Source organism: Fukomys damarensis, unplaced genomic scaffold, assembly GCF_012274545.1.
Source record: "Fukomys damarensis isolate Sample0158 unplaced genomic scaffold, DMR_v1.0_HiC HiC_scaffold_16, whole genome shotgun sequence".
NCBI classification, from domain to species: domain Eukaryota; kingdom Metazoa; phylum Chordata; class Mammalia; order Rodentia; family Bathyergidae; genus Fukomys; species Fukomys damarensis.
The window spans coordinates 129,000,964-129,012,823 of NW_022900928.1; the positions used below are offsets into that span (position 1 = coordinate 129,000,964).

At 39.2% G+C, this 11,860-nt stretch overlaps 1 protein-coding gene across 1 annotated transcript in view; it reads left to right on the top strand.

Moving 5' to 3' along the window:
- Window positions 1–11,860, top strand: part of Psmd1 (proteasome 26S subunit, non-ATPase 1) — a 96,537-nt gene that overhangs the window by 23,830 nt on the left and 60,847 nt on the right. Inside the window, exons 11-17 of the mRNA XM_010608151.2 lie at window positions 2,452–2,540; window positions 2,823–2,901; window positions 3,773–3,946; window positions 5,826–5,937; window positions 6,671–6,867; window positions 8,096–8,191; window positions 11,794–11,858. Of these exons, the coding sequence (XP_010606453.2) occupies window positions 2,452–2,540; window positions 2,823–2,901; window positions 3,773–3,946; window positions 5,826–5,937; window positions 6,671–6,867; window positions 8,096–8,191; window positions 11,794–11,858 (812 nt within the window). The remainder of the gene's footprint in view (window positions 1–2,451; window positions 2,541–2,822; window positions 2,902–3,772; window positions 3,947–5,825; window positions 5,938–6,670; window positions 6,868–8,095; window positions 8,192–11,793; window positions 11,859–11,860) is intronic.

Below are 11,860 nucleotides of genomic sequence, written 5' to 3' on the forward strand. Positions count from 1 at the left end.
GGGATCAAACTGGGGTCCTTGAGTGTGCAAGGCAGGCAGCAGAACCACTGAGCTAAATCCACAGCCCTCAAGCTGGTATCTTATCTCAGTGGTATCTAATGAAAAACTAAATAAATTTTCTCCCTTTCAAATAATGATAGTGTCTTCTAATTCTGCCATTAAAATAAGAATTTTGTTGTATTTACATACATTTCTTTAATTCCCTGGTTTTAGGGCTAATGAAATAAGGTGGATTTGTAAATTTTAATAATTAATGAAGTTTTATTCGTGTTTGTTTTGGCAGAGTCCAGAGCCCAAGGACCAGACTTTAAAAATGATTAAAATTTTAAGTGGTGAAATGGCTATCGAGTTACATCTGCAGTTCCTAATACGAAATAATAATACAGACCTCATGATTCTAAAAAATACAAAGGTAGGAAATTCATCCATAGTGGAGGTTTTTCTTTTTTTTTTTTTTTTCTTCTGGTACCAGGTATCCAACTCAGGACCTTGTGCTTGCTTGTAAGGCAGACTCAGTGCCACTAAGCTAAATCCCTGGCCCCTTTTTATGTTTCTTAAAGTATATTAGTGTTTTAAGGTTTTGTAAAAAATAATGGTGGGCAGCACTCAGGAGGCTGAGGCAGGAGCATCGCTGTGAGTTCGAGACCAGCCTGGGCTACATGGTGAGTTCCAGGTCAGGCTGAACTACATAGTGAGACCCTGTCTCAAAAAAAACGTGGGGCTGGAGTGTACATGCATGCCAAAGTGAGGGCCTGGGATCAGTGCCCACCCCCCCCCAAAAAAAAAACCAAAAGACAATGGCTTTCTTTCTTACTGGGTGCACACAGGAATTAGCAGTGATTGAGCTCCTGTTTTTGTGCTCTTGTTGGGAAACTTCGTGAATTTTTTTAGGTTTGTATCTTAAGGTATACATGTTATAGACAAATAATGCAATCAGGATAGCACTATAGTTAAGTATTTGTGTGTTTTTTTGTTTGTTTTGTACCGGAGATCAAACTCAGGTCCTTGCTCTTGCGAGGCAGGCAACATATGTATTTGTATTTCTCACTGAACCACAAACTCCTTGAGAGCTGAGATTCTTACTGTTACAACCTTTGTTGAGATACTTATATAACAATTGCTAATTTTAATTATTGGACTGGTAATATGACTTTGTTTCAAAATGCTTTCATATGAAAAGATATATAACAGAAAAAAAACCTTTCTCCTTTACTTACCCAATATCTATTCCCAAGGATTTTAATCTATTTATTTAATTGTTTGTGGTAAAGGGGTTGAATCTAGGAATTTCACAATTAGCAGTATTCCTTATCCTTTTATTTTTTATTTTGGGACTTGGTGTTCCTAAGTTGCTCAGGAAGGGCTTGAGCTTAGAATCCTCCTGCCACAGCCTCCTGGAGTTCTGGGAGTACAGGTGTGTACCACCCTATCCAGCTCATTTATTCCTTTTTATAGCTGTGTGCTATTCAGTGAGTAAACAGTTGTTTAACTGAAGCATATATATTAGTGCCTTTTGAAATGTTTAATACAATTTTTACAAATGGAAAAAAAACCCACAGAATCACATTTGCATTTATGACATGTAATTGAGGCCAGTCTTTATAATATAGTTCCATTAAAAATGAAATTAGCCTCACATGGTAACATAGGCCTATAATCCCAGCACTTGAGAGCTAAGGCAGGAAGATCTCCATGAATCCAGGGCCAACCTGGGCTACTTAGTGAGTTCAAGTCTGGTCTATGTAATGAAAACCGGTCTCAAAAAAAAAAAAAAACAAAAAAAACAGTGGTATCTTGGTTCACAAACTTAATTCTTTGCACATTTCTATTCCCAAATCAAATTTCCCCATAAGGTCAATATTGAACCTAACCATTGAAATTGATTTGGTTCATAATATATTTGGTTTATGACCAGAATCTTGGAAAGAATTAAATTCGTGAACCAAGATACCACTGTAAAATAAAATTACTTCAGTGAGGGATATAGGCCTAAAGAATTGTAATAGTGCTCCTCAAGGTATCTCAACACCTTGGAGACCTTAGCCAAGAAGCTGAAGAAAAATAGGAAGTAAAGTTTTAAGAAACCAAAGATCATAAAATCTGCTACCTAATTTCCACCTAATAGTTACTGTTTACAAGACCTGTTATGTAAAAGTACAAGATCCCAATAATGAATGTAACTGTACTGTATACCTAAAATGTACCAATAAACTCAATGAGGGAAAAAAAAATTACTGTTTACCTTATTAAGACTGCAAATAAAACTGTTTGACTTGGCTTTTTTTTTTAATAATCTAGCTATTTAGTCTTTATAAAGAAATACCCAAGGTTCATATCCTAAGTAGCAGTTCAGTTCCTGTGTTTGCTGCGAAATAGAGCTTCTGAGTGTGTGTGTGACCACCCACAGATGTGGATGTCTTGCTAGTAATAAAAACCTGCTTCTTTTTATAGGATGCAGTACGGAATTCTGTATGTCACACTGCGACTGTCATAGCAAACTCCTTTATGCACTGTGGGACTACCAGTGACCAGTTTCTTAGGTAAATATGCTTGGAGATTTCCACTTTGGTTTAAAATGATTTTTAACAGAAACTGTGGACATTGGTACCTGCATATTCCCGCAGCCAAGCCTGAGTTTTACATTAGAAGCCCAGGCTTGGCAGTATCACTTAGGGATACCCTGTGTCAAATAACAGAAGAGCTGAGGCTACAGCTCAATGCAGGGGCTCTTGGTACAACCCCACAGTAAATAAACAGTGCTGCAATAAACAGATTATGAAATTCACTTGTAAATAATATTACTAAGTCCTCTTTTCTTCCAGAGATAACTTGGAGTGGTTGGCCAGAGCCACTAACTGGGCAAAATTTACTGCTACAGCAAGTTTGGGTGTAATTCATAAGGTAATTTTTTTTCCAGTGTGTATGGGGAGCAGAACAGAAGCAATTTTTCTGGGGTTAAAAAATTAACAGCTTACTATTCATGGTCAATTACAGTTCGTTAAGTCAAATCAATCCTCTTACAGTGAAGGATGAATACAGTGTTAAAATACTGTGTTTTTCTTTTTAATAAAAGGAGGAAATCCTTTTCCTGTGAAGACTCTGAGCCATTTTGCAAAGGATGACTTGAAATGTTAATGGCATAGTACCAGAAGAAATTGGGGAAACATAGAACAGAGGAAAAAAATGAAGCATTGTTTTGGGTTGTTGTTGTTTGTTTTTATTTTTGTTTTCTTTTTGGTTTTTTGAGACAGGTTCTCACTATGTAGTTCAGACTGCTCTGGAACTCACTGTGTAGCCCAGGCTGGTCTTGAACTTACAGCGATCCTCCTGCCTCAGCCTCCTGAGTGCTGGGATTACAGGCATGAGCCACGACACCTGGCTTGGGGATTGTTTTGTTAAGCAGTCACTGTCGTCTTCTTTTTTTTGGGGGGCGGTACTAGGGATTGAACTCAGAACCTTACACATGTGAGGCAGGCAGCTGTACCACTGAGCTAAATCTCCAACATTTTATTGTATGTTATTTTTCTTTTCTTTTTTTTTTTTTTTTTTTTTTTTTTTTTTTTTTTTTTTTTTTTTTTTTTTTTTTTTTTGCAGTCACTGTCTTCTAACCAGGTTGTAACTGGATCTTGAGATGTGAAGCTGTATGGTAGGGAGAGCACTTAAGTACCTCTTACCCCACAGTTGAGCATTTTGGTAGAACAGCAGAATTTAAGAGAAAATCCTGTGTCTGTTTTCCTCTCTGCTTCTCTTACTAACATGTCAAACTCAACAGGGTCACGAGAAAGAAGCATTGCAATTAATGGCAACCTACCTTCCCAAAGACACGTCTCCAGGGTCAGCCTACCAGGAAGGTGGGGGTCTCTATGCACTGGGGCTCATTCATGCCAATCATGGTGGCGACATCATCGACTATCTGCTGAATCAGCTCAAGAACGCCAGCAATGACGTAAGGGTTACAATGAAAACTACATTTTCATTACTTAAAAATCTTAAGGAAACGTTCTATTCGTCATATTATCTTAGTGAATACTTTATAGATTTGAGGATACCCTAAACAATACTATTCTCATAGAGATTTTGTTTGTTCTTAAAGGCAATTTCTTATTCTTCTGTGAGCTAAAATTGTGCTTCTCAGATCTTTAAACCCTATATGTGACAAGAAAAACAAAGTACTAGATATTTGTAAAATATGCATTGATTTCTTACACTTTAGAAGTCTCGGAAAATTATAAGTGCTCTTATTTATCATCTAGTCTAGAGATCAGAATTCTTGATGCTTTTGATCATTAATAATTTTTCGAAGCCGGGCGTGGTGGTGCACACCTATAATCCCAGCACTCAGGAGGCTGAGGCAGGAGGATCACTGTGAGTTAGAGACCAGCCTGGACTACATAGTGAGTTCCAGGTCAGTCTCAACTACATAGTGAGGCCCTGTCTCAAAAAAAAAAAGCAAGGAGCCAGGTGTGGTGGCGCACGCCTGTAATCCATACTATTTTTTAAAATGTATTCTTTTTGAAGTGGAGTGTGGTGGTGGACACCGCTAATCTCAGCATTCAGGAGGTTGAGGCGGGAGGATTGCCACGAGTTCAAGGCCAGCCTGTCTCACGAAAAAGTATTCTTTTGGGAAAACTTACTAAGCAGCTCTTTGTTTGTTTATTTGTTTGTTGTTTTGGTTTTTTGAGACAGGGTCTCACTGTGTAGTTGAGACTGACCTAGAATTCACTATGTAGCCCAGGCTGGTCTCTAACTCACAGTGACCCTCCTGCCTCAGCCTCCTGAGTGCCGGGATTATAGGCGTGCGCCACCATGCCTGGCTAGCTCTGTTAAATTTTAAGGAACTTTAAATAGGATTTTAGACTTTGGCCTTCATATTTGAGTGCCCTCTTTTAGAAGGCTGTAGAGAGTGGTTAGGTGAGTGTGTACATGTTTCCCTCATGTCCTCTCATGTCAGACAGGGTTTATGGTTCCAAAAACAGTTCGTGGAACTCCCTTCTGACTAATTTAAGCAAGGAGTTTATTGGCATTAACTTATATAATTAATGGGAAACTGATGAACCAGTTCTCACAAAGGTTAAGAGCCAGGCAGCTCCAGGAATCTATACACCAAGAACCTGATGAGCTCATCTCTTCAGGCCCCACTGTCAGCTGAACTCTAATGTTCTGTTCTTGGATTAAAAATTCCCAAGAAGGTGTATCCTATTATCCTGGCTGGGATCCAGGCCCACACTGTGGCTAAGGCAAAGTAGGAGCTTCCTAAATGAGTGACGTCAATACTGACCATTGAGAGAGCTGTGTTCCCAAAGCAAGACTGTCATAAAAGGATACTGTGCATTCAAAACTGACACAACCACTCACCTTTCCTTTTCCAGAGAAGCCCCACCTTCAGCCCCCATTTTCTCTACAGCATGTTCTGTCAAATACCTGTTTCTCCTCTGGCTTCAGCTTCTCTTCCTTGGCCCATAAGCATACTCAAGTCTCACCTTCCCCCCACCCCCCAAAAAATCTTTCCCTTACACTTGGACGTCCCTGTTGCTGCCCTGTCCTTCTCCCTTTCTCATGTAAATTTATTGAAAGAAACTTGTACTCTCTTCTCTGTCCACTTTCCTCTCATTTACTTCTCAACTCTATTACACCAGGAAGCATCATTCTGTTGAAATTTAAATTGCCAAGGTTACCATTGGCTTTCTGATTGTCAGATCTTTTCATCATTCTCACCGAGCTAACCTCTGCATTCCTTGATGTCGAAATGTATTTGGAGGTTGGAATAAAAGCTTGGATTTTAAGTACAGCATGCTGGACCAACAAAGCCAATGCCTTTCCTCTAGATCGTTCGGCACGGAGGCAGCCTGGGCCTTGGTTTGGCTGCCATGGGAACCGCGCGCCAGGATGTGTATGATTTGCTGAAAACAAACCTTTATCAGGATGATGCTGTGACCGGTAAGCGTTTATGTTTGAGGACAGCAGGTATAGGATTAATGCAAGTGTTCGTTTTCTTCTACTACTTTAGAGCCTCTTAAAAATCTCCTGTTTATCTCTACTTGAAGGGGAATTAATTTTGGCCATTTTGTCATATTTATCTTATAAAACCACATTTTGCAGTGCATGGATTTTCTTTTCTTTTTTTTTTTTTGGTACTGGGGATCGAACTCAGGTCTTTGCACTTGCGAGGCAGGATAGGTTTTCTAAAACAGCACATCCTGTATGTCCTTTTAAAACTTTTGCTTATTAGCATAAACACATTATTTACTAACCAAAGGGCCATGGTGTGCGCAGAAGGAGCTCACCAGCCCAGGCAGTGTGCTATGGTAGAACTGACTGTTGTAAGTTAGCAGAGTAATCTGAAAAATGTTGCCGGAATGTTTCTGAAGCTGTTGTAGGATTTGATGGTACATTCTGTCAAGGTTTAAAAGGAAGATAGCTATTTTCAACAGCTTCAAAAACATTCCAACTATAATCGCATCACTCAGGAGGCTGAGGCAAGAGGACTGCTGACCACCATGAGTTCAAGACCAGCCTGAACTACGTAGCAAGACCCTGTCTCAAAAATAAATAAAGTTATAGAAGCTAATAATAGTTGTTTGGATAACTGGTACAAATAGGTGCTACTTTCATTTGGTTGTATCTTACTGGCTTTGTAAATGTAACTCTTCTGTTTTGCTCTGTTCTCTAGGAGAAGCAGCTGGCCTGGCCCTAGGTTTGGTTATGTTAGGCTCTAAAAATGCCCAGGCTATTGAGGACATGGTCGGCTATGCACAGGAAACTCAGCATGAGAAGATCCTCCGTGGTCTCGCCGTCGGCATTGCTTTAGTGATGTACGGGAGGATGGAAGAGGCCGACGCTCTCATAGAATCTCTCTGTCGGGATAAGGTGGGAGCCCACTCATCCTTTCCTCCCAGCATCCCACACTCAGGTCTGGAATTGTCTGTTTCCTTTGGGACACTTAGAGGTACATTTGCTCATAAAACTTCTCGTAAGATATATAAATTTAATGAATTTTAAGTAAAGAAAAACACTGGTTAGAAAAGGTGAATGGGAATAATTTGAGATTCTGATATTTAGGTATGGCTTCAGTAATAAAAATAAGCAAATCCAGAGAACTTTAGGAATTTACAAGTTGATTTCTTGCAGAAATAATGCTTTAGGAATGATTTAGTAAGTACAAAGTTTACTTGTTCTTTCAGCAGAAAACAGCAACAATCTCTGTGTCTTTATTTTGGTAAGGTTTTTTTAGTTGTTGCCTTTTGTTTTGTAGTGATATTGGTTATGGTAGGTAATCATTGGTAATAGTCCCCTCTAAAATTTGATTTAAAAAAACTGTTAAGAGTTTATTGATTAAATTAGCTAATTAGTTTGTTCCACTGTAAGGTTCCATATCTCTCTCATTTGGTGCTCAGTGCCTAGAAATTAAATAATAAGGTCAAAGTGAGTTAGAATATGGAATTAAAAGCCAGTTCTTTGTTGTTTCATAAATGAAAATTGACTGTCATTAGAGCTGTGGGTGTTAATATTGATTTGCATTTATACTTCTTAGAAAGTGTCAGGCAGAATAAACAGGTGACAGGATATTGGAAATAAAGAATAATTAATTCCCTTCAGTATTTGTTTGTAGCTTTCTCACCATTTACAAAGCTAGCAACCACAATTCTCCCAATTTATAGCTAAAACCAGCTTAACCTAGTAGATACCACATACCTGTTAACATGGTAACAGTTCTGTTTTCTTGTTTGGGGTTTTGGTGTGTTGTGTGTGTGTTTTTGTTTTGTTTTGTTTCCCATTGGTTTTCCGCATCAACTTTTTTTTTTCTTTCTTTTTAGTGTGGGGTTTTGTTTGGTTTGGTTTTTGGTTTTTGAGATGGGGGGGGTCCTCTTTTTTATTTTTGGTGTCAGAGATTGAAGTCAGGACCTTGTGCTTGCGAGACAGGCGGTGGAACCACTGAGCTAAATCCCCAACTGGAGATGGGGTCTGTTTGGGTACAAGTAATCCTCCCACCTCAGCCTCCTGAGTAGCCAGGACTGTAGCCTCACAAACTATAGCTAGCAGCAGTTACTCTCTGAAGTGATAAGGTGATGATTAATGTTGAATTATTCTTTCTTAGGATCCAATTCTTCGAAGGTCTGGAATGTATACTGTGGCCATGGCTTACTGTGGCTCTGGTAACAACAAAGCTATTCGACGCTTGCTACATGTTGCCGTAAGTTACCTGAACCTTCTTTTTGATGGGGTAGAAGGGAAATTTTGCAGGTGGATAATGAATACCTAGGTGACTGCAGATACAAAAGCACATGAACACCATCATGGTCTCAACTTCATGGTCTCATTTACTGAAAACAATAGTCCATAACACAGCCCTAGGTTTACAAAAGGAGCTCAGGCAGGGTCATAGTATGCCAGTATACATGGATGTCTTTTTTTTTTTTTTTTTTACTGGTACATTTTAGGTATGCAGTACACTTAAATTCAACATTGGGATTTTATACCTTTACATGATGTATCTTGGTTCATATTTTTTCTCCATTCCCCTGCCCTCCCTTCACTCCTCCACCCTTCCCTATTTGTTTCCTTTTTGTTTTGGTTTTTGTTGATGTTGTTGTTTGTTTGTTTGTTTGTTTTTGTTTTGTGAGACAGGGTCTCACTATGTCTCACTATGTAGTTGAGTCTGACCTGGAACTCACTACGTAGCCCAGGCTGGTCTGAAACTCACAGCGATCCTCCTGCCTCAGCCTCCCGAGTGCTGGGATTATAGGCGTGCATTGCCACACCCAGCTTTTTGATTCCATTTTAAATGGATGCCTTTAATGGCATATAAGTACAATTTCTAAAACCCCACTCCAAAGGATACCCTCATTTGTGAGAAGCAAGACCGTGTGAGAAAGTAATCATCCTAGGGTAGGGAATCTAATGAACAGGAACCACTTCTTTTCGCAGCCCATGAAATAAGCTTTCAGGGACCCTCCAGGAGACATTCTATTACAAGAGATGCTGCCTAGGAAAGACACTGCCCATGTTCTCCAGCTGGACTTCTCCATAGTTCTCTCAATTCAGACACAGTTTACTAAAAGTAAATAATACTCCCTGGTCATACAGTGGACTTTTCACATATGACCTGTCTTAGTGGGTTTCTATTGCCATGGTGCTGGAGTGGGTAAAACACAGGGTCACTGTCCTTTGCAGAAATGTTTAAACTGTTACTTATCCCTTCTTTTCAGAGATAATCATACCTTACAAAATTTATTTGTAATACCCTTTATGAATGCAATATGTGTTAAGCCCTAAGCATTTGGATTTTGCTTGAACTTAGGACATATTTAAAACACTATAAGAACCTAAAATGATTAGGTTCTTAGTATAACCCAGAAAAGGTATTCTGCAGCTGAGAAATTATGCTGCGCCTTTTATTTTATTTTATTTTATTTGTTGAAAGAGATAAAATTATACTTTAAAAAATAAAGTAAACTTACAAACTAAAAGCCAGGAACAAAAAGAATAAGTTAGTACTTTTTCCTGAGGGAGATCTAATTAGCCTTAGAATGGACTTTCTCTTTCCTAGTTTTTGTGAAGTAAAAATTACTTTTCCTATTTCTCAATTGAATTTTTTGAGGATGGGTAGCAGGGATCGAACTTGGGACCTTGTACTTGCAAGGCAGGCAGTGGCACCACTGAGCTAAATCCCGGCCTACTTTTCCTATTTCTAAGGCATCAAAAAGTACTCAAGGGTTGTTGAGGTAGAAAGTTTTAGCTCTCTAATGGGCATTAAGAAACATTAAATTAGGGCCGAGGGCTGGGGATTTAGCTTAGTGGTTCTGCTGCCTGCCTCTCAAGCTGAAGGGCCTGAGTTCGATCCCTGGTACCAAACATCAAAAGCAGCTGTAATTAATTTTTTACCTCTTATTATCAAATAGTCATAGATTTACATAAACTTGAGAATTTTACATTCATGACCTAAATTTTAAAAATCTCTTTATATTTTAGGAGAGTCTTTTTAGGTCTTTTTTTTGAAACAAGGTCTCATTATATAGTTCAGGCTGGCCTTGAGGTCAGGGTGATTGTCAGCCTCCCTAAGTACTGGGCCTACAGGCATGCACCACTAGGGCTGGCAAAGTCTTAGTAGCTCTTAGTGAGCTACCAACAACTGAATGGTGCCAGATACAAGAAGAGCTGCTCTGCTCTGCTGTCACTGTTTGCAGCATACGCCAGTGAAAAAGGGACCTGTCCCCGATGCAGCTAGCAATTCATACTACAGCCTAATCGCTAAACCACCAGGGACCCCTGAATTGTTACTGGAAACCTCTGCATTAGGCGCTGATCTCCTGCCCAGTGTCTGACGCAAGCCTGAGGAAGCAAGAAAGAGCATTAAAAGACAGAAAGCAGGGCACTAGGACAACCAGGGCCTGTGCAACCAACAAAGATGCTGGTCCGTCCAAGGCACTCATTTTTATTAGTAATTTGGGGTAAATTCAAGCTACATGCAAGTGCGAGGATGCACAGTTGTGGTTTCTATGGAAATTTTTGTAAGCAAGTCTCAAAATACAAGACAAAGCGTTCTCACTTAGAAACAGAGTAGCCATAATATATGGTTGTAATTAGAACTTTGTTCTAGTAAGAAGGTTTTAATTGTGGGAGCAGAATTTGAGTGGGAGTTACTCTGACCTCAACATGTAGCCTTTGGCTGGACTCGCTTCTTAAAATAAGCGAATTGTGGGGTTAACTCTGCAGCCTGCACTGCTTACAGCCTGCTTTGGGCATAATCAATATTGCTGTCTCCCACATCAAACCACTGGACCTGCATGCAAAATAGATTAAATCCTAATGGTTCATAAATTACACACCGGGCTGGGAATTTAGCTCAGTGGTTCCCCTGCCTGCCTTGCAATCACAAGGTCCCAAGTTCAATCCCCATACCAAAAAAACAAAACAAAACAAAACAAAATAGAATGACATAAATCACACACCCACAACAAAAGTTACAGCAGTCACTGTACAATTCCCAAAGCTCTAAAACTTCTTCCTGACACTTGATTTCTCTTAATTTTGTCTTGATAAATCTACCAAACTAAAAACTTTTCATTTTTGTTTTGGTACCAGGGATTGAACTCAGGATCTTGGGCTTGAGAGGCAGGCAGTGGAACACTGAAAAAAACTTTGCATTCTTAATCTTTAAAGTAGTCAAGACAATGGTTAACAATTTTGTCCTATTCATGATTGCTTGCTTATTCTAAATTTTTATTTGCAAGGCAATAGGAAAGCTTGAATAATTTTTCTCAAACTCCAATCTTAATGTTTTGATTTGAAATATTGAGCACTCACTCCTGATGATTTCTTGCGGCTTCTTTTTCATGACAATCAATTCATATCATTGGTGTTGCCCTAAATCTTAAGCTTCACCAGTTTTAAAGGCTTATAAGTATCCTTGAAGTGAAATTCTCATGATGTCTTCTAAAGTGAGAAAGACTTTTTAAAATACATGTGGTGGCACACGCCTGTAATCCCAGCACTCAGGAGGCTGAGGCAGGACCATCACTGTGAGTTCGAGACCAGCCTGGGCTACATAATGAGTTCCAGGTCAGTCTCAACTACATAGTGAGACCCTGTCTCAAAAAAACAAAACAAAACATAAAAGTCATTTAAATATTTATTTATTGTGTGTATTTGAGGTGTGCAACTTTTCGATGTACACAGGGAAAAGATACTCTGATGAAGGAATGACAGCTAATTTACATTAAATGTTGGTTGCCTTGTATCAGTTTAGGAATAGAGCACTGTCTTGATAGTCTCATTTTCCACTTCTCTTCCTAGGTCAGCGATGTTAATGACGATGTGAGGAGGGCAGCAGTCGAATCACTTGGCTTCATTCTATTCAGGT